This window comes from Equus quagga, chromosome 15 (genome assembly GCF_021613505.1).
Source record: "Equus quagga isolate Etosha38 chromosome 15, UCLA_HA_Equagga_1.0, whole genome shotgun sequence".
NCBI classification, from domain to species: domain Eukaryota; kingdom Metazoa; phylum Chordata; class Mammalia; order Perissodactyla; family Equidae; genus Equus; species Equus quagga.
In genome coordinates this window covers 70171883-70199309 of record NC_060281.1, presented here as the reverse complement: position 1 = coordinate 70199309, position 27427 = coordinate 70171883, and the positions used below count along the sequence as shown (strand labels likewise).

The window sequence follows — 27427 nt, the reverse complement described above, 5'->3', positions numbered from 1 at the left end:
AACACAATCTCTTACAGACCTACTGTGTTAAAGATATTTGCTTCTTTACCAGTAGCCCAGACTATTGTTTTTTGATTTTACTGGACCTGCTTTTTACAGCTGATCTCCTCTCTCGTGGTCCCTGCCTTTTTGCTGTTTTTAAGCTACCATAATTTAGAAACCCAAATAATCGAGCTTGTCAGACTATGTACAAAATGAGAGTAAACAGCCTCTGATTAAAAAGAAACCAAACATGGGATAGTTTAAAAAGAAAATGCGTTGTTTGATAGTATCTATTTCATCGACTCAAGAGTGTCTTTTTTCGCTTACTTCCTAGTATTCAACTTCAGTTGCTACTTTCCAGATTGGTGGGGTATTTCTGCAATATTAAACATTATATGTCCTATTAATTTAAAAACATAGAAACGGGCTGGCCCAGTGGTGCAGCGGTTAAGTGCAAACATTCCACTTTGGCGGTCTGCGGTTCGCTGGTTCGGATCCCGGGTGTGGACATGGCACTGCTTGGCAAGCCATGCTGTGGTGGGCACCCCACATATAAAGTAGAGGAAGATGGGCACGGATGTTAGCTCAGGCCCAGTCTTCCTCAGCAAAAAGAGGAGGATTGGCAGCAGATGTTAGCTCAGGGCTAATCTTCCTCAAAAAATAAAGTAAAAAATAAAAATTTCTAAAAAAAAATGTGGAAACAATATTTAGGCAACTAAATTTTAAAGATATACTTGTAATTTACCAAAAACAAAAAAAAGTGTAAAGAAAACCACAATTGGCACAACAAGCTCTCTTTCACAATGTTCCCCATGTAAAAGTACTCATCTCTGGGAGAAACAAAAATCATGGAAGAGGGGCTGGCCCCGTGGCCAAGTGGTTAAGTTCGCGCGCTCCACTGCAGGCGGCCCAGTATTTCATTGGTTCGAATCCTGGGCGTGGACATGGCACTGCTCATCAAACCACGCTGAGGCAGCGTCCCACATGCCACAACTAGAAGGACCCACAATGAAGAATATGCAACTATGTGCTGGGGGGCTTTGGGGAGAAAAAGGAAAAAATAAAATCTTAAAAAAAAAAAATCATGGAAGAATAAAACTATTCTTAACAACTGTCCCTCAACAGTTCCTGATCAGAGTAACTATAACACTATTTGGATAAACTGGTAAATTATGCAAATAAAGTTACTTTGATTTGTTGTTACACTAAAAAAAAAAAAAATCTGTCCAGCTCATTCTTACCTATTAGTATTTAAGTTCAGTCCAAGAGAATGGGGAGAATTTTTTATATCAGATTCTAGAGAAGATGAAGTTTTTTGTAAGGGTTTCACCAAGTCAAAATCTTCCATAATGTACAGAAACTGTTATACTCTCTTATTGGAAAATGTAGGTTTTTTCACTGTTTGAAGAAATTGAGTCCGAGTCATCTTCAGATGCTTCATCGTCTACAGGCATTTTCAGCTGCTAACATTCAGAACTGTGAAATATCCTAAGCTCCCAAGAGTCTGAAAATGAATGAGGAAAAGAATACTACTATAAAAAGCCTCTAAACCTAGCAACTGTCTTTTCATGACTTTGGAAATCTTAATCCACATAAAGGATAGCAACATTATTCATAAGAGCCAAAAAGCAGAAACAAATCAAATGTCCATCAACTGATGAACAAATGTGGTGTAGCCATATAATGGAATATTTTTCAGCCATGAAAAGGAATAAAATACTGATATACACTACAGTGCAGATGAACACCGAAAACATTATGCTAAGTAAGAGAAGCTCAGTAAAAGACCACGCATTGTACGACTGCATTTATTTGAAATATCTAGAATAGGCAAATCTAGATAGAAAGAAAGTAGATTAATGGTTGCCAGGAGCTGGGGGAAGGAGAGAATGGGAGTGACTGAAATGGGTATGGGGTGTCTTTTCAGGGTCATGAAAAGTTCTTGAATTAGATAGTGGTGTTGGTTGCACAACTCTGAATATACAAAAAAAAACACTGAATTCTATATTTTAATAGAGTGAATTTTATGGTACGTGAATTATATCTCAATAAAAAATCTACAATAAGGGTGACTTGCAAAAGTAGTATCTCTTTTTCAGGTAATATTTCAGAATTTTATGTGTTTAATAATCAAGGTTCTAGACACAATTCTACTATGTAACAGTTGGAATACTTACATGTTTTATTCATCTGTTTAATAAAATCTACCAAGTATCCATGCTTGTTGATTTATACAGTGAAGAGATGAATGGCAACTGCTTAGGATTTAATTTGGTACTGAAAACAGCCAATTAAACTGTTAACAATGGTTGTTTTCCCACTGGCTGTAAGGTGAGGGGTAGCAGAAATGTCTTTTGCACTACACAGTCTTCTGGATTCTATGGACGTATTACTTCTCAAAAAATAAACTATTTGCCAGGTCAAGTAAAATTTAACTGAAGCTAGGTGTACGGAGACAAACTGGCTATAACAAGTCAAACAATAGGATTCCGTCTTAGGGAATTCATGCATTTTTTTTAAAAAAGCAAGGGAGCAAGGGAAAAAGAAGAAAACCTATACTGCTTACAAAATGGAAAGTTTAGGTAGTGCAATAGAGGGAAACTATTATTCCCACTGCCTAGGGCCTGATTTACAAAGCACAACCTTAAAAACACCAGCTCATAAAGGAACCATTTCCTTCGGGGACAGGTGTGAAAGCCAAGGGTAACTGGACCTGACTAAATGGATTTCTCCCCAGTGGCTCAGCCCATCGCCAACGACAAATAGAGTATTGAAAGAGTCAGGGGCTGCACCTTCCAACTGGCAACAAAAATACCTGGATTCAAATCACCTTGCTCTTCTACCAGGAAAACACAAGCTCTCCAGGGACGGGGATCTGCAACCCCATCTATTATTTCCCCAGTGAGGTAATCCGGATGCAGGAGATCCAGATGGAAAACCGCTTGAAACGCAATGATGCTTTTCCAGCAGGCGGGGACGGGGCGGAGGGGATGGGGATGAAGGGGGGAAAAACCCCGCTATACAATGGAAAATTTTTTTAAAAAGACGGAGAATGGATATAAAAAGAGATATTTTTATATTTTCCAGCAACAAAATATGATGCTTTGGAGCCCCCCAATCCCTAGCAAAAAAAGGGAGTTACGGAAAAAAGGAGCGACCGATCGGGGTCTACTGATGTATAAAAGTTAGCCAGGCGTTCTGCTTTGTTGGGAGGCTGACAGGAGAAAGGAGTGACTTCAAAGGTTTTTGAGGCCAGATCCTGACATTCTCGCGCTCACAGCCAGACCTCAATTGCGGGTGGCGGCTCCCGGGTCAAAGGGGGAAGGCGAGGAAGAACCCACGCAGTCGCATAAATTGTACACAGCAAGAGGCTGGACAACAGCCACCGCTCCAACTACAATCGAGATCCCCAAAGTGAGCGAAGGAAGCTCGTCCAAAAAAAGAAAAGAAAAAATCCCACAAGCCCCCCGCCCCTCGGGAAGAGGCGCTCTGCGATTGGGCCGCGCCGGTGTCACTCAAGGGCACGTAGTCTAGAAAAGGCGCACGGCGGCCGGCAAGCCCCCACACACCCGCAGGTTGCGGCGGGGCCGCCTTGTCCGGTGGTTGTCTTCCCCCGCCCTAGCTCATCGGCACACTCGGGGCTCCTCTAAGACCGTGTCTTCTAAGTCTTGTCCCCCATCCCCCGCAACTGGGAGCTCCCCACAGACCGGCAGCCGCTTACCTGGCCGGCGCTCCCTCTGCCGATGTCAGGGTCAGTCGAGCGGCCTCTCGCGACCGTTAAACTCGGGGGAGCGTGCGCGCGCCCGGCGTCTTGCCTGCGATTGGCTGCTCAGAAGGGGGCGGAGACAGCCCAGGCGCGGCGCGCGCGTCGACTACCCCCTCCCTTTTCCGCAGCTCGCGCCAAAGAGGGAGGTCCGAAGCTTGGGAAACGGGAGGGGGCGGGGCTGCTGTTAAATGCTCTCATCTGATTGGCTCTCTGGGAACCTACGGCTGCCACGCGGGAAAGGAGCCTCAGCTTCCCGCATGCGCACTTGGTCAGAATGCGCCTCGGGCACGTGAGGGAAGCCGCGGCAGGAGTAGGGCGCGTGCGCAAACCCGGCAGCGCGATTGCGAACCCGCTGCTGCGGCGGTTCCGGTTTCCCCCGAACTTTGGGGACCGGAGGTCAGTCCCGAAACCAGGTAAGGGTCTGCGGAGGAGCCAGGGACCCACACGGTTGCCCGCGACTGTCACGGGCTCTGGAGAGAGGCCTGGTTCCCGGCTCGCGACCCTGAGTCGCGCAGCCAGTTGACCTGCGGCCCCGCTGGCGCTGCGGTGCAGCCGCCCAGGGACCTGAGCTAAGTCTTCCCTGCCCCTGGTTTACCTTCGGCTGCTGTGGGTCGGCCCTGGGGCTCGGCCCCGGGGCTCTTCAAGGACTGGCGGGGGGCCCGCCGCCCCGGAGATGACAGTTCCTCTGAGGCCCGCCGACGAGCCGGACGAGCCCCCTTTGCTGTCCGCAGAGCCCGTGGAGCTCTTAGCGCGTAGCAGGGCTGTTTTCGGCTGCACGTGGCAGGTGTCAGCATTGCTCTTGCCAGGCCTTCCGAGGGACCGCCGAGGACCCGCGTCCCTCCCTGGGGGCCCCCAGCCCAACTCAGACGCCCTGTTCAGTGCGCAGTCTTCAGACTAGCTAACCTTTAAGGTCCTTCCAGCTCTTCGATTTCCCTCCGAGTGTCCTGAGCCCACAGTGTCACCGGCCCTGTTACTTAGATGTGCCTGAAGGAGCTGTATCTGCCCTTGGAATGACAAGCCTGCCAGGATGCATTCCGTCTCATCTGAGCCTCCTAAGAATACTCAACAGTCATGTCGCAGCAGTGAAGAACCCATCTCTTTCCAAAACCCCATCCATGCATGGAAGATCTCAAGCTTAAATAGGTTGATCGCCCCCCACATTGTGTTAATCCATCCGTCAGTACTATGCTCATGGGATACCTAACCAAAATCAAATTATTTTTAATCACATGGCTCTGTTTTCAGTGACCATGTTTCAAGTCCACCAAAAAAATTTTTAAAAACGCACAATTTTATCACTAATTTCAGTTGGTCTCAAAATCCATTATTTGAGACACTGTAGAACCTTGCACTCACAGAAGAATTGAGGAGCAGGTATTCCTGAGACAGCTCCAGGCAAAGACAGGTGTGTTTCCTTACAAGAAAAATGTTAACCCCCAAATCAAGTACTAGAGATTAGTTCCTAACCATGCAAGAGGCAGGAGGTCATTGCTTTTTGGCTACAAAATCAGATGGACTATGTTCAGTTTGAGCGTGTTTGCTTCTGTTTTGGATTTTGTTTTTTTTTTGGTCATTGTGATTTTAAGTAATTTTTAAAAATCTATTAATATCTTAATAAGCTAACATTTCCAGGAGCTAGTATTCTGATTAACCAAGTTGTCTTGTTAACCAGCTGATGTGGTGAGATATCTTGGTGAGGTTGCTCACACCATATTTCTTACCTTAGGTTAAGCTCTTTGGTAGGGTCTTCATTTTAAAAAATCTACCAGCCCTGTGGTGAGATGGTGAAGTTCACACACTCCACTTCAACACCCTGGGGTTTGCAGGTTTGGCTCCCCAGGCGCCGACCTACACACGACTCATCAAGCCATGCTGTGGCAGCATCCCACATACAAAATAGAGGAAGACTGGCACAGATGTTAGCTCAGCAACAATCTTCCTCAGCAAAAAAAATTTCAGGGCCAGCCCAGTGGTACAGCAGTTAAGTTCGCACATTCTGCGGTGGCCCAGGGTTCATGGGTTCACATCCCGGGTTCGGACATGGCACTGCTTGGCAAGCCATACTGTGGTAGGCGTCCCACATATAAAGTAGAGGAAGATGGGCACGGATGTTAGCTCAGGGCCAGTCTTCCTCAGCAAGAAAAAAAAAAAAAGCATTGGCAGATGTTAGCTCACTGCTAATCTTCCTCAAAAAAAAATTTCAGAGTGTGGGAATTGTCTTTGCCTAATTGGACTACAGAGAAGCTTTATAAGTATGTATAAATATGTATTAAGTAACTGTTCATCTAATCTAAACCTCCCCTGCCCCATACTGGAGATTTTGCACTGCTTGTATGCAAGCCTACACCACTATTTCATGGCCTTGCAAGGATATGATTACAATATGATTTTACTATAACATCAAATTGCTCCAGTATTTCTCTTTTGCTTTGAAAGCTTCAAATTGACAGCTTTTGAGTGGAGATCTTTCACATTAATTGGGATAAGATCAGGCTATTCAGTAATAATGGCTGCTAATGGCGTGAAGCCTTTTGTGTCTATTAACCAGGGTGTTCCTTTGTGTCATTGATTTTTATATCCAAACAGTTTGTCATTTGGGGGGGCCAGTTCTCCACAGCAAAAAATGAAGAACTCTAAAACTTTAAATCTGTAGTTTAACCATTAAACGTGGAAGTGATTGAGTATACTCTTAAATATGAATTTTTTCATCTTTCTTGTCCTTCATGATTTTTCCTACTATATTAGATAATTTCTAAAGATCTCTATGTTTAAAGTAGAACTTGCTTCAATGAACGTGGTTTTATCTTTCAACTTGAACCTGCTGGGAAGTCAAGCTGTATTCTTGGCATCATGATTTTCTCCGTGGCACCCGATTTCAAAGACCACAATTATGACCTCACCAAACTGCATGTCTTTGATAATTTCATGGCTTCCAAGTACTTCTTAAATGGGACCATACCGAGTAAAGTAGTTTGCAGATCACTATGCTAGATACCTTTTCACTCGGAGCTCTAAAACAAAAAGTCCATGAAACAATCAGCTTGCAGACTGGGTTTATGGGGTAAGACCCCAATTGATGTGGTGAGTTTGTCCAGGTTTCTTCAGCTGTGTCATGGAAGGATCCGAAGTGCACCTAAGTGATTTACATTTGTGGCGACATGTACGGTGTTGTTCTCACCCTCAGTGGTATTACCTCCATTTTACAGACGAGGAAGCGTGGCCAGAGTGGCACGGTGAGTAAATCACGGAGTCAAAACATTGACACAGGTCACGCTGACTACAAAGCAGTATGGCCTTTCAGGGAGAAAAAAATGAGAGGAAGCGTCCAGAAGAGAAAGTTGAGGAAAATGAGCTAACACTTTTTAAGGAGCTGGGGGAAGAACAGATCTGGAGATGTTACAAAAGGTAAAGAAACAAGCTGTAGAAAGATCAGTTTAGTTTAAAAAATGGAATTGCTAATGCTTTCCCAAGATAAGTCTTCCTGAAATAATCCACATAGTGGATCTCTTCCTTATTTGTATCAAATACGATAATATATTTGAAAGTGCTTTGAAAACATTTAAGTCCTGAACATGCAAAGCATCATGAACGGTAATAGAGGCTTTGAGACTTTTAGAAGAAAAGGTAGAGTGTTATTGCTGTTTTTTGTGTTTCTCTTGTTTTAATAGTGTGGTTGGTAAATTATAAAGTTCCTGTTAGATGCTGTAAATATAAGGAAATCACAGTGATGCACACAAATAGGACAGTTGTAATTCTCTGTGGATTCAAAGTTTTCTGTTTAAAACACGCTGAGCGGGATGTTGGTGTTGTATGACTTGAAAGCCTCTTTATCGGCTTCATTAGTCATCTCTTGAACTCTGCAGCATAAGCCTATTAAATGTTGAGCAGACCCAGAGTCATCTCCTTTCCTCTTGTCCCCCAAAATCAAGAATAACAGCTCTGCATTTCCTGTGTAATCGATTACGATGTTCTCATTTGAGGAGTAATTCTCTGAAAACACTTGCTGTGGGTGAAAGGTGCTTTATCTTCCCTGTAAAACCCCAAGCCGAGGGGAGAACAGGGTCTGTTTCAAGCCTGAGCCGCAGTTCCTAGGAGCTCCATTTGGGGAGGTGTTCCCGCTCTCATTGGGATTGCAGGCAACTACAGCAGGAGGGTGAGACACATATGAAAGGGAGAGAAAGGCTGCTTTATTTATTTACTTTTTTTAAAGATTTTATTTTTTCCTTTTTCTCCCCAAAGCCCCCCAGTACATAGTTGTATATTTTTAGTTGTGGGTCCTTCTAGTTGTGGCATGTGGGATGCCACCTCAGCATAGCTTGATGAGCGGTGCCGTGTCCTTGCCCAAGATTCGAATTGGCGAAACCCCAGGCCACTGAAGCACAGCGCACAGACTTAACCACTTGGCCACGGGGCCAGCCCTTATTTTATTTTTTTGCTGAGGATGATTCACCCTGAGCTAACATCCATTGCCAATCTTCTTCTTTTCACTTGAAGAAGATTTGCTCTGAGCTAACATCTTTGCCAGTCTTCCTCTATTTTGTATGTGGGTCACCACCGCAGCATGGTCACCGATGAGTAGTGGAGGTCCCTACCCAGGAAATGAACTTGAGCCACCAAAATGGAGCACGCCAAACTCAACCACTAGGCCACAGAACCGGCCCTGTAGGCTGCTTTATTTTAATTCCCATTCTGCAGAGAGCACCAAAACACACTTTTGAAACATGAATTATTACTAAGCAGTTTCCAAAAAATCAGTCTCCTCTCTCTTTACTTCAGTGCCATCAGCTGGCCATTTTGTCTTTTTTTTTTCTTTGAGAAAGATTAGCCCTGAGCTAACATCTGCTGCCAATTCTCCTCTTTTTGCTGAGGAAGACTGGGCCTGAGCTAACATCCGTGCCCATCTTCCTCTACTTTATATGTGGGACGCCCGCCACAGCATGGTTTGCCAAGCGGTGCCACGTCCACACATGGGATCCCAACCAGCGAACCCCGGGCCACCATAGCAGAACATGTGCACTTAACCGCTGCACCACTGGGCCAGCCCCATGTTGTCTTTTTAAAGCTGCACCTTGCACGTCAGTCTGTTCAAGCTCACTGTTTGGTCCTTCACCATTAATTAGGTCATTGTTTTGTGACCTGTCATTTTCCCTCCTTATTGGGGAGGGGGGAAAAAAGACTGTGACTAAGGAGGTAATCAGCACTCCTGAATTCTCGTCTCAATCTTAAATATTAGAAACGTAAGAAACAACAACTTTTAAAAGTGTCTGTCCCAGCAGCCAGAGAACCTGCTAATGCCTGTGTTCTAGTACAGTGCTGCTCAAGCTTCGGGAACATGCCTCTGAATCACCTAAAGATCTTAGTAAAAGGCGGGTTCTCGCTGGGGAGCTCTGGGCTAGGGCCCAAGATTCCTCATTCCTCACACGCTCCCAGCTGCTGCCTTTGCTGCTGCTCTGTGGACCACACTCTGAGTAGTCAAATTCTAGATCTTGTACGGTAGCCACTGGCATGTGTGGCTGGTGAGCTCTTGGCTAGTCCAAACTGGTGTGCTGTAAGTGTGAATATACCCCCGATGTTGAGGACTACATATGAAAAAAAACTCAGTAATTTTTTTATATTGATCACATGTTGAAATAATAATATTTCGGGGGCTGGCCCAGTGGCATAGTGGTTAAGTTTGTGTGCTCTGCTTCAGCAGTCTGGAGTTCACAGGTTTGGATCCTGGGCATGGACCAACTCACCGCTCATCAAGCCATGCTGTGGTGGCATCCCACATACAAAATAGAGGAAGACTGGCACAGATGTTAGCTCAGGGCTGATCTCCCTTACTGAAAAAAAAAAGAAATAATAACATTTGTGATATATTGGGTTAATTAAAATATATTAACCTTCATTTCATCAGTTTCTTTTTACTATTTTTAATGTCACTACTAGAAAATTTAGAATTTCACATGTGACTTGTATATATTTCTGTTGGCCAACAGTGTTCTAGAACATTAATGCTATAGAAGCAACATTTTTTGTTCTTTTTTCAGATGACCCAGTTTCTCAATCCCCTTGTAACCATTTCACCTTCTTGTTAACTCAAATCAATACTCATTTAATTCTTTCCTCTAAATGTTTTCCTTTCCCAGCCATTACTCTCCTTTACACCCTCTTCGTGTCCATCGTTGCCATCATGATCCTGGGGCTCGCATCCAGCAGTCGGACGATCCTCAGAGCCAGGATACAGGCAGCACCCTCGCTCAAAGCCCTTAGCCGTGACATTTAAAGTGTGGTCTCTGGACCAGCAGCAACAGCCTCACCTGGGAGCCAGTTAGACATGCAGAATCTTAGGCCCCACCCCAGACCTAATGAACCAGTATCCTATTTAATGAGATCCCCAGGGGAAAGTTTGAGTGGTGAAAGCTTTAACAAGTATCTTTCCTAAAGCACCCCATTTTGTTTAATCTCCACATCTGTTCCTTCAGTTAGTTAATGCCATTTCTTCAAGGTTGATATACCATGAAAGGTGTGGCTAAGAGAAACTAGTGCTCTCTCTTTCTAAAAAAAAAAAAAATACTTCAACAGTGAATTTTAGACAAATGGCATCCAGAAGGTGGGTCCAGAGATTGAAATGCTATGCTTTCCTGAAAACAGATTCAAATATCCTTTCTTCTTTGAGACACAAAGGAAAGGCGTTGCATCCTCTTTCCCACTCTCTAGAGCCCTGGAGCTGCTGGTGAGACAGCCTTACCTCGCTGCAGCTAGTTTAAATCCGGGATTGTTTGCTCCTGTCACAGGCCACGTTCCAGAGCTGACATGCCATCCCCACAGTGGGTGTCTGTCTTGGTCTGGGTTGATTATGGAAGCCTGAAGAGGGAATGTGTGCCGGCTGGATCCAGGTCAGGAAGAAAGGCACCTAATAGAATGCAAGTTCCATATTCCAATAACATGCACTCCAGTGATTTGGGGGCGTAATAAAGTTTGAGGACCACTGCTCTATAGCATGTTGTCCATCCCAGGCTGGCGTTATCAGATTTGTGGACATCTTAATTTCTCTTTTATGCTACAGATTCCTTGGGCTCCATGAGGCCCATGCCTGGCACATAGTAGATGTTGAAAGTATTCATTGAACAAATTAACATTGTGTCTTATAAAGGCCCCAGATCTATTACTCCTAACTTGACCAAGTGGGAAGGGGAAGTCGGTGGAGAGCCAGCCGTGGATTGGCGCACACTCGCAGAGGGAATCAGGGCGAGCTGTCAGGACTGCTGGTTTGCCTTTACTAGCACTTCTTGTTACCCTTTTTCTCTTTTTTTAATGTCCCAACGAGCTCTAATCCGAGCTGCTTTTATTGTTCCTCAAAGACTTTGGGTTGCTTTGTGGGTATCACAAAAACTGAAATCCAATCCGTGTTCTTCTCTGGGCTTTGGGGAAGTGGAACCATGGGTGTGTTTGTCATTTTGAGCAGGCGCTGGAACAGAGCCAAAGCTCCAGGAGATACTACAAGTGTTGAGAATCATCCGACGGGCTGTTGGAATGAGCTATTCAACAGAGCAGCAGTAACTGAGCACCGGGACCTTCGTGAACTCCAGTTGGGTGGGAGGCCTTCCAGTGTGTGTCCCCGCCCTGAACTAGGACAGAAAGGTAGAGATTTGAAACACAGAGGCTGGGGACAAAGCAGCTGGGGACAGCACTCTCTGCCCCGCCCTTTGTCTGGGAGTTTCGCCTTGTCTCAGACTTGCTTCCTTTCTTTGTCACTGCATTGTATCCCAGTGCAGGCCTGCCTGGTCAGATTTACTCACTAGCGGAAGAGAAACCCCAAGAGGGGCGCTGGGCTCCTGTGCTGTAATGAATCTGATCCAGGGACTAGATGCTATCTGGTACACACAGGAATTTCATTCGGTGGGTTGAAAGCAGAGACAAGGGGAGGCGAATTTTGGACATCGACTTCGTCTCAGTCACGTAATCATTTATAGGGAGTGGGTTCTTTGTTGTACAGATTTCCGAGAAAGTACCTGGGTTTATCATTTTTCTTTTCCTGGGGATCCTTCTGAAATATTTCACACAATAAACAAAGCTAGTTGTTAAAGCGCCACTTTCACTGGTGCACTCTCTTTCAGAATGTATCCCTTCGCAGCCACGGAGCCCCTCACCAACACCCACCGGCCCTGACAGATCATCCTGAACATCAGACTTTCACAAAGACAGGAGTTCAGACCGTAATGTCAGTCACAGAATTGAAAGCTAGCATGGCGTAAGGCTTGAAAGTTATATTTCGTTATACTTATTTTCTGTAGCGATAGAAGTGAAGAAGACTGCATTATCACTCTAAAGGTGACCAGTATCGTCTCGGTATCAGTTGCACTGATCACTAAGGTTGGACACTTGGATTTAAAATGCACGTATTTCCAAGGAAGCACGTGTCTGCACTAGGCTTCCTCAGTGCTGATCTAGGCTGTCAGTGTGGGCTCAGTAGATGTTAGCAGTCAGAAGACAGCGGGTGACAGGTAAATGAGCTGAGAGCAAACCTGGCCAAGTAATTTGGTGGATGATAAGTTACTTTTGGCTTAGGAAGTTGGCTTAGGTTTCGTCCAGTTCCTGCCTATGTTAGAGACCAGTTGCCATGAGCTAGAATTTTGAAGGTTTCAAATGGTAAAAGAAGCTATGTAGAGCCTCATGGGAAGCAGTTAAAAAGGGCAGCACATCTGTCTTTGGTACCTACATAATCCTCGATCAGGAAGCATGAAGCAAGTGGCACATTCTTAGTTCCCATAGTCCACCTGGGTGACAGGGATTTTGCTAAAAACCAGCCTCATGCCCTCAGAGGTATCAACAAAAGCCCTCTCAGGAATACTTTTTCTCTGATCTTTAAGCCTGTGTGGAATGGGCGGAGAACTGCTCATTCACCCGTTTTCCAGATGAGGAAACTGGCCCAGCTTGTGGCTTGCCCCGTTTGCGTGGGGAATATGCGGATCTTTGAAAAGAGCTAACGCCTTTCAGGTCCTTCCGCCTTCCTCCCCTAGACAAAAGCAGAGGCCTGTGGGGTTCAGCATATCCTTGTAGCTGTTACTCTCTGTACTATTCATTTGTCAACCAGGACGGGTCAGCCTTGTGCTACGTCTTGAGCGGTTATTTAAATCTCATATCATTAAATGCTGCTTTCTTTTTGAATATCTTCTCTCTCTGACTAGACTGAACCTCATGAAGACAGAGTCTAGCGCTTTTCCACCTCGTATCACTCACTATAGCACGCATGGTATTTTGAACCTAGCAGGCATCTTAATAAAAACGAGTTGATTTGGGAATTTAACGATGAGTACCAGTCGGATCACGTTACTGGCAGTGCATCTGAGGGAACAGATGTTCCTATTCAAATCCATGAAACTGGAAACATTCAAAAACAACAATCATGACATTGATTGATAGTGATATTTACTGTGTCAGACTGTTTAAGCTCAGCTGTAAAATAGACTATTGCATACTGTTGTCTTTACATTTTGATTCAAAGATTCTCAAATGTTTAAATAATGTCACTTGACTCAGACCCTAAATCTTGCTTGATGTACTATTAACATTTCTTTATCAAGTGGCAGTCCTGTTCCTTTGAATTTCACGCTCAAAACCTCTCCTTCCCAAGAAAACAGTACCTCTGGGTGCTCTGAAGATATTTTTGGTCAGTTATAAGAAAATGTTTCTCAGCTGGCAGGGGCACGTACCCCTGAGAACACGGTAGACCAGGTGAGGCTGGAGAGAGGTGTTGCTGCTGAATAATCTGCACCAGTTTCCTAAATACCCTCCGTAACAGATGGGTGGTCATCGTTTGAACCGCTTTACAAAAGATTAGAACCCGCAGGATAATCTTGAAAAGCAAATGCATCTTCCTGAAAGACTATCTTTTTGTCTAATTCAGGTCCTGAACAAGCAGAGCCCCTCTCTATGAGTACCTCGGGTTTATTTCGCTTTCCTGCACCACTGACCAGAATATGCACAGTGTCGTGGGGACTCCGGCTTTGGGAGAGGCCAACATTGTTATCCCCAGGAAGAGCAGTCACTCGGGTCCAGATGGCAGGCAAGAAGGACCGCCCTGCTCTGCCTTCCCTGGACGAGAGTGAGCTTGAAGAGCAGTTTGTGAAAGGACATGGGCCGGGTGGCCAAGCGACAAACAAAACAAGCAACTGCGTGGTGCTGAAGCACATGCCCTCAGGCATCGTCGTCAAGGTAGAGCAAGAAAGACGGCTAGGGGAGAGGTCCTGAGCCCCGCTTTTAGACGGCTGGCTTGCACCGCCACAGTAGGTTTCTGCTGAGTGATAACGGGTGTCGGCTGAAGCCTATTTTCATTCTGGCCCCGGCAATAGAGGGCACTGCAGATCTCAACCCCTGCCCTGAGCCATTCCTCCCCAGGGCGGAACCTCCTGCACAGCCTCAGAAGCCGCCTTCTAGGACCTTGGGAGCCAGGCTATTGCTGCCATCCTTGAAGCTGGCAGGCAGCACGGGTCTTGTAAAGCTACTCGGCTGCAGGATGGCTGCAGAGAGCTCTGCAGCACCGCCGTGGGCTCCAAGTCCTGAGCGGCAGGCAGGCCTGGGTCATCTGCTAGCCGTCTCAGCCCTTAGTGACCTGGCTCATTAGTCAGGATGGTCACATCCTCCGTGTCCCTCTGTCACCTCTTTGGTAAATGTCAATGACACCAACCTTCTGAGAGAGAGGTTACAAACCATTTTCAGCCCTCAGAAGAAAAATGCTATGCATAGCTGCCTGTAGGAGTCTTCCTTCTTCATATGAAAACCAGTCTCTCATCAGAATCTCACCAGCTTTCAACACATTCTGAACCTCTAGGAAATGCTGAAGTGCTTTCTCCTGTTTCCTGGTTTGGTAGTGGCCCCACTGCCTCTCAAGGGAACTGCCAGTCCATTCTGTTTGGCCAGGGCCCTAAGGCACCACAAGCCTTTGAGGTACAGTAGAGAAGAGAGAGCAAAGGCAGGTTTTTCATATTCCTCCAATACTAATAGCAAATATTTATATCTCATGTAACTATGTGGCTGGCACTGGTCTAAACCACTTTGCACGCATTAACTTTTAGTCCTCACAGGCCCACACTCATTATCTTCATCATGGTACAGACGTGGCATCACAGGGACGGAGGGTAAGTGACTTGCCCAAGGTCATACAGCTGCAGGGGTCAACCCAGACCAAACCCAAAGTCTGTGTTGCTAACAGCTTTTCTTCAAGGCCATGTTTTTGAGCCAAAAGCATATCAATTAAAACCTCAATCACTTATCTTTTCCTCCTTGAAAAAAATGTCATTCATGAGCAATAATTTTTAACCTGTTTTACATAACTTACTCCAAATTTGCTTTTAATACTGTTCTTTCACCCTAAATTCAAAGAATTTCTCTTTTAGCAAAGCTTTGCAAGGCACTCGCCTGTAATAACTAAGGTATTACATGATGAATGTTTTACATGATGAATGTTATGGTTGACAGTAATGAAGAGGCCCCTTTCCTCTTCCAAACAGAATTTGATGTCTATATGTGGTGTGTACCAAGTGCTTGTTCCCTGGCCACAAGCTAGACATATGGGTTGATGTTTTCAAGATTATTTTGGGACTTTAAGTATTTGAAGGCTGTCCTTGCTTCTAAACAGAACAGCATGCCCAGTGATCAACAATCACTGTGAAAGCCACACAGTACGGCTGGGGTGTGGGACGGGGCCGAGGCTGGGCAGAGGCAGGAAAGGGTACGGCCTTCGTTCTGCCACTGGCTCGCCGGGATTCTTGACAAGTGGCTTTGCCTCTCTAGCCTGTCCCCAGCTGTAAAGTGACTAGTTTGAATTTAATGACTTCTGAGGTCCTGTCCAGAACAAACTGTGGTTTTCACTTTATAAAATATGATCTCTTACAGTGCCATCAGACACGATCAGTTGATCAAAACAGAAAGCTAGCTCGGAAAATCCTACAAGAGAAAGTGGATGTTTTCTACAATGGGGAAAACAGTCTTGTATACAAGGAAAAACGAGAGTCAGAGAAGAAAAAGCAAGAAAGGAAAAAAAGAGCAAAGGAAACCCTAGAAAAAAAGAAACTCCTTAAAGAACTCTGGGAATCAAGTAAAAATGTCCACTGAGTAAAAATGTCCAGATTCTGACTAAAACACTGCCAGAAGCTTTCAAGGAATAATGGTGGTGAGTTCCATCACCAGCATTATTATGGAGCTTTGAAAGAAAGATCTTTGACAGACTTAAAAGACCTTAAAGTTTTTCAATGGTGGTCTAAGTTGTAGTGAATGGAGATGCACAGTTCAAGAATAAAACTGTAAAGCAGCACGAGGAAGTCATCACTTAAAAGGCTAGCGGCGACTGTGGGAGGGGGAGGGCCGTCCACGGCATGCCGTACTGGGAGGGGCCTCCGGGGTCACCGACAGTTCTATTTCTTGACCTGGGCGGTAGGGAGAAGGATGTCGCCTTATTTTTTCAAGCTATACATTTGTGTGATTGTAGCTTGTTTTATTATCAAAGGTTAGAAATAAAAATATTTTTTTAAAGCATAGTCATACGCCCCTTAACAACAGGGGGATGTGTTCTGAGAAATGCGTCATTGTGCCATGTCATCATGCGAACATCATAGCGTGTACTTACCCACACCTAGATGGCACAGCCTACTGCACACCTGGGCTCTATGGTACTAATCTCATGGGACCACCGTCACGTATGCGGTCTGTCATTGACCAAAGCATGGCCATGCAGCACGTGACTGTATTACTATTAATAAGGTCCATTTTTATGGAGAACTATAAAATTGAGTCAAACATTAATAGCAGTTAGTGCCATCTTGTCATCTGGGAGGTTATTGCTCATTGATACTTAGATGTCCATTAGCTTAATATCAGGTTGAGAGAATAAGAGAAAAAACAAGATGGCAAAAGATTTACAAATCAGTAAATTACTTGTCCATTTACCCCATTAGCTTAGACTATGTTACCAAGTAACCTCTCTGATGTGGAAATAGATCGTTTCCCATATGCTGATTTACTAGTGGATTTATAAGAGATGACGTTCCACAAACCGGATTTGTTTATGAATGTGCTCAATACCATCACTCCAGCTGGATTTGACCTTACAATCACTTGGGGTTTTTCTAGGCATGGTTAATAGCTTGGCTTGTTAGAACACATCTGGAGTCCATTCATAAAACAAGTAGAGGAAATACCATGAGGTGAGGCGGCCACCGTGAAACACAGGGCCCGCCGCACGTCTGCCTGCAGTCAGGACCAGTCCAGTCAGCAGGCCCAGCAGACGCCCAGAGCATGCATCCAAATAAGCTTACCGTCAAGGCTCCTCTCACCTTGGAGCAGCCTGGTTTGGAAGCTTAAGCGTTCTATGCAAGGCTCTCTCCACCTCTGGCTGCACTGTGCAGGCCCTTCCCCATTCCAACCTCCACTTAGAAGGTAGCCAAGTAAGGTATCTAGAATAGTACGCAAGAAACCAGTAAGAGTGGGAAGGGAAATTGGGAGCTGCAGACAGGAGGGACAGAGGCTTCACTGTCTGTCGCCTTTCTTGTACCTTTCTGAATCTCCTGTCATGTGCGGGAAGGAGATGCAGGCGAGCCCATTCCCTAGAGCTCATTCCTACGGCCTTTACTCTTACGGCGGGGCCCTTGCCTCCCACCTGCAAAACTGACCATACCCCACCCCCTTGTAGTTTACCCCCCACCAAGGCGAATCCTCATTACATGGGGAGCAGTGCTAGGGCCTGGGGCAAAGGCTACCTCAGAATCCCTGTGCCAGGCACGCCTGGAGACCACCACACGGACTCAGCACATCTGAGGCACCCAGCCCGGTGTTCTCTCAGCACCAGCTCTTCCTGTGAGCACCAGATGAACTCAAGCTAGCTTGAGTTTAGTGGCCGCATGGCATGAAAACAGATTCCTGTAGCACCCAGGAAGTGCCCGCAGGATAAGCACCTACAAACCTAGAGGGTCCTAATTGTGGGGTGGGGTGGGGAGGGAGGGCACAGTCAGCAACAGTGCTTCCACTGTCGTTCTTGTTTTCCTCCTGGCACACACCTAAGTGTGCCACAGCCACAAGGCATCCGTGAGGCAACGTCGCCTCCCGACTTAAGCAAGCATCCTTCCCCCAGCCTGTGGTGCCCATGACATCACACAAAAGGTCTCTGGGCCAGTGGGAAAAGACCCTTTGACAGGCTCTCCCACCTCTCACTGAGGAGCTGTTTTTTAAAATACTACTTAGGAATTCAAGGAATCCACATCTTAATACAAATTGTTAATGAAAATAAGCTTTATTACATCAAGTAATAAATACATACAAAGATGCAAACAGTTTTAGTCATTTTCTTCCCGATGTTTGGATCCACTTACAGGAAAGGCAGAACTGAAATCTATTACAGTCTTAGTAGGGAAATGTTCGGGGGTCCTTGTTAGGTTGGGCAGGTTGCTCTTTCTTCTGTATTTATAACTTGTGCATTTTTTAAATTGACTTCAAAGCACTAACAGTCATGCAAATGCTTAAGCAAAGAAGTTACATTAAGCAGAATCTACGCTGTCTGGCAAATGGGGCCATCCGGCTACTAAGTAAAGCGTGCTGTCAGAATGCTGAGAACAAATCCCGTAGAGTTGTAGTCACTTGTGCAAGGAACAAAGAATCTGGGTAACATAAACGTATTCAGAAGAGAAGATGAAAGCGAGACCCTGGTGTCTTGGAGGCAAACTACAGTTTGCTGTAAGACAGGTAACTTACGTGCATCTTTTGAACCAATGCTTAAAAAAAGAAAAAAAACCTGGGTAGTTCCTAACTATTTAAAATGTAAATCCTAGTCAACTGCAAAATCTTTTCTCAAATCTTAGAGACCATAGGTTCAGAGCCTAGTGAACCCTGAGAGGGGTTTGCGGAGGAGAAATCAAACTGTTACCATTTTGAAAACAAGAGTTTCATCTGAACAGGGGAGATGAACTGTAACTTTCTGTCTTGCAAGAAGCTGGAAAACCTTCCACTGTAACAAGGCAGTTAGGATCTGGCGTTCCGCTCCGTTTCGGCCAAGCACTCCCGAACCAGTCCTCTTGCGTGGATGATGCCTGGAAGAGAGGCAGAGGCTGGGAAGCGTCGGGCAGAGCCCATTCCAGAGGAGGAGGAGGGCCCTTTCACAACCAGCCGGAAAACCCGCACACCGGCAGGAACTCGGCACCTGCAGCCCACGACCCCGGGATGCGAGCGGTGTGCAAAGCTAACTAACTAACGTCCCATCCCACCTCTCCCAGCCAAAACTCCTCTTCACGCCTCCCTAAAAATGTCCTCCTGCACTCCAGGTGACAAGCAGCAAGCTCTCTCTTCGGGACCTGCTGTTAGATGACGGGAATAAACGTTATCTCCACCCAATTCTTCAAGCCTGGCCCATTTTGGAGATTCCATGCCTTCAAATCATTACTTTTTCTGGCTTCTTCATATTCTAAACTCCAGAAAGGGCTTGATAAATGTCAGGTGGCCTGCACGTAGTAGGGTCAGGACGATTCCTACTCACTTGTGTTCAACTCTTGGTCCACCGTGACGGCTCCTCCTCAGGTCCCTGAGCCACCTTCTGCCCTTTCTCTCCCCCGTTTGTTATCTCTATGATTTGGAGGTTATCTTTTGCTTGTGTTTTTTTGCCTTTACGGAACTTCATGATATACTGATCTCATTTTAATAGACATCAAGAATCTATCCCAGTAAGAGCTGACTCTCAGAGGGCATTGGGAATAACATCCCCAAGTCACTTAGGCGTCCACACCTCACAAATCTTACCTCTCAGAGCTTCAGAAGACTTTCTTCCATAAAGGGTCAGACAGCAATATTTTAGGCCTTGCGGGCCACATGTTCTCTGTCATAAATACTCAATTCTGCCATTGAATCGTGAAGGTAGCCACAGACAGAAGCAATGGGTATGGCCATCTTCCAACAAAACTTTATTTATGGACACTGAAGTCTGAATTTCATGTAATTTTCACGTCACAAAATCATATTTTTTTCACCATTAAAAACTATAAAGAACCATTTCCTAGCTCATCGGCTATAGTTTGCCGACCTATCCACAATGTGCCAGACACCCTCATGCCCTCGTGACCCCTTTTCACCCTGCTATGCTGTAAACTTGGCTGGCCTGGCTAGTGGTCAGGGTGACTGGGGGACCGGCTGCTCGCCTAGGATATGCCCCAGAGCGGTCACTAGGGATGTCCATGTGTTGACTTCAACCACCGGTGTGCCTGGATGGCTGCAGACTGCCTTTTAGACTTTGGGGTCCAGTGCCTTCCCAGGGATTTTCATTCGGGTAACCAGCACTCCAGTTACCAGGACGCTTGCCTCCTCTGACCCCAGACAGCAGCCGGGACGGCAAAGCAATGCCCCTGATCCCCTGGGTTGGATCAAGGATGAGCTCCACAGCTCTCCCACGCCCTTTGGTTCCAACCTCTGCCTGCCAGGCCCCTCCCCACACCTGGGCCTGTTACTACCCAACCTTGCCTGGCAGTCAGCCTCTTGACAAAGGCTTCATAAACACCCAGAAGCCCACTGCTTTCGGTGGGAGCCTGTCCCAGCTGTCCTGGACTATCACTGCAGTGTCACAGCCTCAACAGAAGGCTCCCTGATGCCCCAGATTTATAACCAAAGAATGTTCTCTCATTTTTCTCCCATGTTGCTTCTCTAACCTTCTGAAGAACCCCCATCCCTCCTGCAATCAAATTCGCACAGGCCGCTGCCGCTCTGCACGGCCCCTTCTAAAACAGAACCCCTTCCTCCCTCCACTGCCGCTGCCTCCTGAGGCGGCAACCTGCTCCACTGCCTTCTGAAGCCAGCTGTCAGGCACACCTGCACGAGAGGACTCTCTTCTTTTCTCTGGCATCCTCTTCCCGCCCTTCCTCCCTCTTCAATCATGGAAGAACTAAAAAGGGTTCCCTCTCCCTCCCCAGACTAGGGCAGACCCACACACCCGCTGGCTTGGAGGGCAACGCGGCTCCCCATGTCCCCGGCCTCGCCTGGAGGAGGGAGCCTGCAGTATTTGGCTCCCGTGGCTCCCTGGGACCGGTGTCGGCCACCAGGAGCGGGGCAGACAAGAGACAGAGTCGCGGCATCTAGCTACAAAGGTTCCATTTAAAGCAGGTGGACCCCCAGGAAGCACGCAGGGTGAGGAAGGTCACTGGCTGCCCTTCTTAGAAGCCCCAGCTGAAGACAACTGGCCGCCAGGCCCCTTCCCGTCAGATCCCAGGGACAGCCTGCATCCCAGACCCGCTCGCCCCCGCCTGACGCCTCCAGCTCCCACAGGAATTCTGTGCCAAAACGGGGGCCCCTGTGGCGAAAGGGACTCTTCCCTCCCTCACGCTCCAACGTTTCCCCCGGAAAACCTTTCCAAACAGTCAATGGGCCAGTGCTTTGGGGTCACCCAGCAGCGAGGCAGGCCCTGTCAGGATACCCGTCAGGTAAGACTAAACAACTCACCACGTTTGAGTCTCTCCATCGCGCTCTTGCTCCCCGCATAGGTGGGTCTGATCTCTTTCCCCAGCTCTTCGATGATGGCCAGCAGCTCAGCGTATTTGCTTTGGGGCACCTGGCTGTTCCCGCTTCCCTAGGATCAGAAAGGAAAGAGTTCAGGTGGACTGAACCCTGACCTGACCTCAACGCCACGGTCAGGACCCCACCACGTGCTGGCCAGAGTGAGGGCAGGGAAGGGGAGAGGCCCGAGCCCCGGGTAGGCTCCAGAGCCACTGCCTCCGCTGGGGCCAGGCACGTCCCCTCAGAGGGACCACTGCCGACGAGGGGGCGGCCCTCTCTCCTGTCCTTGCACACTCAAAGAAACCCCTCTGCAGTCTTCAGAAAGCTCTTTTATCATCTCAAATGAAAAAAGGGACTGGCTTGTGAGCAAGAAAGGGCTCACTGAGAACTTCCTGGGACCCGGAGGGAAGAGCAAGTACATCCCGGGGGCTGAGGGTCCAGAGCGAGTGGACGTGATGGAAGCCACACGTGGGGTCAGCAGGACTAAAAAAGCCACCAAAGACCATCAGGATGGAGCCCAGAATGTGTTTAAATTCATCCATCCTCCCCACGGGCAGGGCCCACCCCAGAGAAATCCTTTTTCTCCAGACCCCCACCAACAGCCCCGAGCAAACACCCAGATCAGGGAGGCTGGGTTCCCCACCGGCCACAGGCCGAGGCCGCCTGCTCAGCCTCATTCTCCCCCCTCCGCCCTCCCCCCCCCTCCCCTCGGGGCTCTTTCCCTCCCAAGGCCCTCGCCTGCTCCTCCCTCTTTCTCTGGTCCTCCCTCCTTCTCCTCTCCGTGGCCTCCTCCTCAGCATCCTCCTGGCACCTCCTCTTGGCCTCGTGCTCCTCCCTCCTTCTCTGCTCCTCCCTCCTCTCCAGGCTGCACTTCCCCCCATCCTCCCGCTGCCACCGCTTCTTCAGGTGGTCCCGCTCCCGCCTCTCCTCCCAGGACACGACAGCCTGGTGGGACATGGTCAGGGAGCCGCCCCCTCACCCCAAGGGACAGCCTCCGTGGCAACCTCAGAACGTGGCTGAGTTCCGGCCAGAGGAAAGAACCTGGCGGCTGGTGTGTGACACCCAGGGCTGGGCCGGGTCAGGTCCCTCCCCGGGACAGCAGTGCCCTGGCAGGTGCCGCATGGCTGAAGCTGTGCCTGACTCCACTGATGCGCCTACCAACCCGGGGAGGCTGGTGTGAGTGTTCACCCTACTTCACTGGAGGAAACTGAGTCTCAGAGAGGTTGCCAAGTGGGGGTCACAGTCTCATCAGTGGTGGCACCAGGTGTAAACCTAAGTGGCCTCATTCAGGGACCACAATGAAACATGTGGACTCCATGAGCATTTGGGCCCCATCTTCCTCTTTTCTGGGGTCAGACTTTGTGGGGAATGAGTGGGAGCGGGGTCCCCTCTCCTCTGTCCAAACCCAGATCCAGAGTCAAGGTCAGGGCTGACTTTCGCAGGAATCAGGCACCAGCTGACCCAGCAGGGATGCAGGCGGGTTGGTGGCCCCAGCAGGAACTGCGGCTCTGAGGGCCTCTGGCCTGCGGGGCTCTCCCACCCCTCCCATCTCTTGGGGTCCCCACTCTGTTCTGAGGCCGGGGCCTTGGGTTGAGGAGGCTCAAGTGACTGCCCCACTCCATCGTCTCTACTCCTCGCCTCTTCCATCCACTCTCCTCCCTGGAGAGTGGGCAGCAGGTCCCCTAAGGGCGCAGGCCACCCCCAGAGCCCCTCCCACTATGCATCACCCCTGCTGTCATACCTGGGTGTAGCCTAGAGACGGTGGTCCATAGTCACTCAGCAGCTGGCGGTACTGTGAGGACGTCGCCATACTGGTGGAGGGCGGGTGGACGCTCCCAGCTACAGGGAAGGAGAGAAGAGTCTGAGACTCACGGAGCCTTGGCTAGTTGTGCCCAAAATGAAGACTCTGGATTAGGCAACAGGCCCCCCGCCCAGGACCCATGCCACCAACAGTGGTCTTTCTGCAGGATAAAAACCCTGCTCCTGGGGCTGGCCCAGTGGCCCAGCGGTTAAGTGCGTATGTTCTGCTTGCACGGGCTGGGGTTCGCTGGTTCGGAGCCCGAGTGTGGACATGGCACTGCTTGTCAAGCCATGCCATGGCAGGTGTCCCACATATAAAGTAGAGGAAGATGGGCATGGATGTTAGCTCAGGCCCAGTCTTCCTCAGCAAAAAGAGGAGGATTGGCAGATGTTGGCTCAGGGCTGATGTTCCTCAAAAAATAAATAAATAAAATAAACTTAAAAAAAAAAAAAAAACCCACTCCTGTCCTATGGTTTGGTCATGGCCTACACTCCGCCTAGATGACTGATGATAAAATGTAGCTAGCAAGCCACTGCTCTTCAAACCCACCACCACTGCAGACATCACTAATCCATCACAGAAGTCCTTCCCATCATGCAGTCAGGATTGGTGCCAAAGAGGAAATTTGCTGCCATTCTCAGCCTAATCCTTGCCAGTCCCCTTTCCCTGGGTCCTGCTCTGCAGAGGTTGATGACCTAGAGTCACATCGCTGCCACAGGAGCCCACCTGCTACTGAGCCTGGTCCACACCTGGACTGACTTCCTGTGTGCGCAAACCTCTGCTGGACTATATGGTGAGGAAGATGGGGAGAGTTTGGAAGATTTGCAACCCAACCCTGGCTAGAGACTGGTGCACTGGACACAAAGGCAGGAATCTGGAGAATATCATGGCCTCTCTGTGTGTTCTCAGACAAGCCCCTCAACCTCTCTGAGCCCATCACCCCCTCCCCAGAAAGGGTAATGTTCTCTTGACAGTCTGATTCTATGCCCAGATGTCTCGCACCTCAAGAGAGGAGGGTAAGGCCCTGCTTATAGACTGCAACACTCAGAGACACTGTCCCTTAGTGGTGAGGAACCATGCGGGGCCAGGGCCCGGCTCAGAATGGAGTCTCTTGCATGGGGGGTGGGGAGGTCCTCAGCCGGGAATTTTCCGGCTCCAGCTCAGTAGCTGGAAGCATGCAGACCCATAATGGCGTCCGAGTGGCCATTAGCGGGTAAAAGGATGTCCTGCAGAATAACAAACAGCGGTAACCATGGAGAATTTACCTAGCCCTCCTCAGCAGCTGCCCGCCTGCCTCCACGTCTGGCCGAGGAGCAGCTCCCCCTCTGCCTGCCTCCCCAGAGCCAAATGGTCTCCTGCGCACGCACACAGCGGGCCATGCAGACTTGGCCCCGGGGATGGACAGCTGGTGCCAGGCTGGCCAAACCGACCAGCTGCTCATCTTGTGTGGGCAAGGGGAGGGGCAGGGGAGGAAGGAAGTTCAGGAGCTCAGGCTGATGGAGTGGGAAGGGGCCCTAAAGAACCCCGAGCCCCTCCCCACAGAGAAACTCAGACCAGAGAGGGTAGGTGTTGCCCCAGGCCACACAGCACAGGAGAGGCTAACACCCCAACGCAGGTCCATCTGTCCGGGAGCTGGGGACAGCTCTGTACCCAAGATGTCTTCTTCGGTCTCAGGCCTGCCCTGGATATCCCCATGGGGGCCCAGGTTTATGTTCAAACACAGGATGCCCAGCCAGGAAACACAGATTCTGCCACCTCTAAGGTGGGAACTGGCCACATCACTGTGCTGCTAGGAGCCTCAGCTGCCACCCGCCTGCACTGCTGGAACATGCTGCTCAGGACAGGGACACACTGCGAGCATGTCTGCAACCTCTGGCCAAGGCAGCCACAGATGTGCAGGGGCCAGAGCACAGGGATGGGGCAGGGTGGGTACCCCCCTGCTCCCCCCACCCACGCCGAGCTCCCCACACCAGCCAAACCCCAATTTCCTGAACCTTCTGATGTGGGAGTGAGTGTGGTCTGGGTAGCTCAAGCCTCGCAGCCCCAGACCTGGGTTCCAATCATGCCCGCTACAAGTTACCACACCTCCCTGGGAGGCCAGGATGCTAAATGGGGGGTATGGGGGAGGCAGGCGGGTGTGTATCATCCCACAGCACTTCAAGGCGTCTGGAAGATTCTGCTCCCTGGCAGGTGAGCTGGACACTTCCCGTGCATGCTCCACACCACCTCCTGCCCCCTCCTCCAGTACTCTCTTCACTGTGTTTCTTGCCTCCCTGTCCCATCTCCTCTCCTGCCAGCATGGCCTGGACTAGGGGCTGGTCCATCTGAACCACACCTGGCTGTGTGACGTTAGACAAGGCCCTTCCCTCTCTGCACCTCAGTTTCCCCATCTGTTTGAGGCAACGCTCCCAATAGAATGTCTGAAGCCTCCAGATCCTGCTCCTGCATGGTGCTGGGGTTAGGTCTTGGGGGGCTGAGGGAGGGGGAATGAGAAATCGCCCAGTTTGGAGTTGGGGAGAAGTGGGGCAACAGCTCAGTCACCTGGGTGACATGGTAAGTGACCCGGATTCTGTGCCAGTGCCCACCCCTTACTCTGTGTTGAGGGGGGGTAGCTATGGTCCTGGAGAGAGTTGGCGGAGGAAGGGCCCCAAGTTCCACTCATGCCCATTCCTTCCTGCAGACACAGGGAGGGCCAGCGGGTCGGGCTGCAAGAGGCCAGGGAGAAAACCAGACTGGGTGTGAGCGCGGCCTTCTCGGAGCATCGCAGACAATGCGCGCAGTGTGCGGGGACCAGGGAGGGCCCGGAGCTGAGGGAGGGATTGGCAGAGGCCAGCAGCTCCTGGGGCCAGGCGCAGCTCCCCGCCCCCACGCCAGACAAAGAGCGGCCTGGGCCTGGGGAGCTGGCGGCCTTCCCGCCACTTGGGGCGCCTGGGGGGGGTTCTCCGGCGGGGAGGCGGGGGCTTTGTCTAACTCCGCCACTGCCACCGCCGGCCAGGCCGCGGCTTGGCAACCCGCGAGCAGGAGGCAGGGCTGGAGGGCGTGAGGGATGATGACAAGGAAGCCGGAGGAGCGGCAGCGGAGAGTCCATCTTGGATGCAAATGGCAGGGGGAGATCAGGGCTTTCTAAAGGGGTCCAGGAGGAGGTGGGCAGCCCCCCACCAAAACACTAGAGATCTAAGGACCTCAGCACTCCTCCTGGAATTCCCCACAGGAGACAGAAGAAAACCTGCGCACAGGTGCTAGCCAGACCAGAACGGGGTGTCAGGGGTCCTGAGTGGGTGCCCCTGTCACTCTGTGACCCCAATCCCCAAAGGTCCCAGTTTAGGGCCCCTGCCCCAACTATGCCAGGGCACTCCTGAGAGTTCCCATCTGCCCAGGCTGGCACCAAGACCTCAATGCTTCCCACCCCAGAGACAGTCGAAGGAGGCAGAGAAGGAGAAATCCTGCCTGAGCCACAGAGCCTGTCTTTGTAAGGTCTGCAGACCCCAGAGCAGGTGAGAACATTGGAGGAAATAGTGGCTGTTTGCTCTTGGGGCTCAGAGCCCACATTTGACCAATTCAACTATCCCCCCATCCACACCCTCAATCTTAACCCCTTCCAGTCCCCAAATCTGTGTCCCAGGAGTTAAAAAATATACACGTATTTAAATATATACACACGGCTTTTCTGGGTTCCTCTTCAGATTTTTAGAGTCAACGTTTGGAGACAAGGCCCCAAACTTGCGGCCAACTGCCAACGTGGCATTTCTGACCAGCAAGGCCAACCCCCCCCCCCCAAGGGCTCTGCCCCCGCCCCCCCCCCCCCCAACGCGCCTCACTTTTTTGGAAGTCTGTTTCCAACCAAGCGCCTAAAGGAGAAGGATCCTGTTGAGGAGACAAAGCCGGTTACCCCCGAACCCCACAATTTTACCGCCCCCTCCCCATGTCTCCTTCGGTCCCTGGGGCAAGCCCTGGGCACAGCTTAAAGCTGCCGGACAACTTCTGAAGGAGTTTCCGGAGAGCGCCCGCTCCAGCCCCAGGGAGGGGCGAGGACGGCCCCTCGGACCCCTGCAGGAGGGGGCGTCTACCCACACTGGGGGCTCCGCGATGCGGGGCCCGGGCCGAAGGGCAGCCCCCGCGCCCGCGCGCAGGCACTCGGAAGCCCCCGGTCTTCTCCAACTTCTTTCGCTCGGCGCACGCCGGGGGGCCCTCCCGCGTGCCTGCTCTGGGCGCCCCTGCGCCCGCGCGCCAGGCCGAGCCCCGCGGACCAGCGCGTCCCCTGCACCGCCGGTGACCCGAGCCGCCCCGCGCCCTCAGGGGCCGCGGCACCCGGCACGCCGCCGCCCCCGCCCTGCACGCGCGCGCCCTGGCCTCGCACACGTGCAGCCCTGCAG

General features: G+C 49.6%; 3 protein-coding genes across 15 annotated transcripts in view; 1 reads left to right on the top strand and 2 right to left on the bottom strand.

Annotated features, from left to right (window-relative positions):
• The window catches only part of MPHOSPH9 (M-phase phosphoprotein 9), a 57744-nt gene extending 53969 nt beyond the window's left edge, over nt 1-3775 (bottom strand). For 4 of the 7 annotated variants that reach the window (XM_046641168.1, XM_046641169.1, XM_046641170.1 and 1 more), the window contains exons 1-2: nt 3704-3769; nt 1224-1486 (exon numbers count right to left, since the gene is read on the bottom strand). In XM_046641168.1, coding sequence (XP_046497124.1) covers nt 1224-1330 — 107 coding nt within the window. In that variant the 5' untranslated portion in view covers nt 1331-1486; nt 3704-3769. Of the gene's footprint in view, nt 1-1223; nt 1487-3703 lie in introns of those variants that run through there. The other 3 variants (XM_046641175.1, XM_046641172.1, XM_046641171.1) reach the window with 3 other exon arrangements.
• A 272-nt stretch (nt 3776-4047) lies between these two features.
• MTRFR (mitochondrial translation release factor in rescue) lies at nt 4048-16269 on the top strand. Of its 7 annotated transcripts, XM_046641384.1 has the most exons (5): nt 4048-4161; nt 11199-11374; nt 11851-11984; nt 13641-13948; nt 15629-16269. In XM_046641384.1, the coding sequence occupies exons 4-5, from the start codon at nt 13667-13669 to the stop codon at nt 15845-15847; spliced, it is 501 nt and encodes a 166-aa protein (XP_046497340.1). In that variant the 5' UTR covers nt 4048-4161; nt 11199-11374; nt 11851-11984; nt 13641-13666; the 3' UTR covers nt 15848-16269. The 7 variants fall into 7 exon arrangements, with proteins under 7 accessions (XP_046497340.1, XP_046497338.1, XP_046497337.1 ...); XM_046641382.1 differs by lacking the exon at nt 11851-11984; XM_046641385.1 differs by lacking the exons at nt 4048-4161; nt 11851-11984 and adding an exon at nt 6846-6981.
• Nucleotides 16270-17998: 1729 nt separating this feature from the next.
• Nucleotides 17999-23092, bottom strand: CDK2AP1 (cyclin dependent kinase 2 associated protein 1). Its single transcript, XM_046641237.1, has 3 exons — nt 22995-23092; nt 21200-21326; nt 17999-18810 (listed from the first exon to the last, which is right to left on the bottom strand). Exons 1-3 carry the CDS (start codon nt 23061-23063, stop codon nt 18743-18745), a joined length of 264 nt encoding a protein of 87 aa, XP_046497193.1. The 5' UTR covers nt 23064-23092; the 3' UTR covers nt 17999-18742.
• Nucleotides 23093-27427: the final 4335 nt, after the last annotated feature.

Bases quoted from the DNA above. Each gene is read 5' to 3' on its own strand.
- CDK2AP1 (XM_046641237.1), bottom strand. From the start codon at position 23,063: ATGGCGACGTCCTCACAGTACCGCCAGCTGCTGAGTGACTATGGACCA. The intron at 21,327-22,994 runs GTATGACAGCAG...TTCTGATCCTAG, and splicing joins CGTCTCTAGGCTACACCCAG to GGAAGCGGGAACAGCCAGGT. The intron at 18,811-21,199 runs GTGAGTTGTTTA...CCTCTCTTCCAG, and splicing joins GATGGAGAGACTCAAACGTG to GCATCATCCACGCAAGAGGA.
- MTRFR (XM_046641380.1), top strand. From the start codon at position 6,861: ATGGAAGGATCCGAAGTGCACCTAAGTGATTTACATTTGTGGCGACAT. The intron at 6,982-13,640 runs GTGAGTAAATCA...TGTCTAATTCAG, and splicing joins AGCGTGGCCAGAGTGGCACG to GTCCTGAACAAGCAGAGCCC. The intron at 13,949-15,628 runs GTAGAGCAAGAA...GATCTCTTACAG, and splicing joins CCTCAGGCATCGTCGTCAAG to TGCCATCAGACACGATCAGT.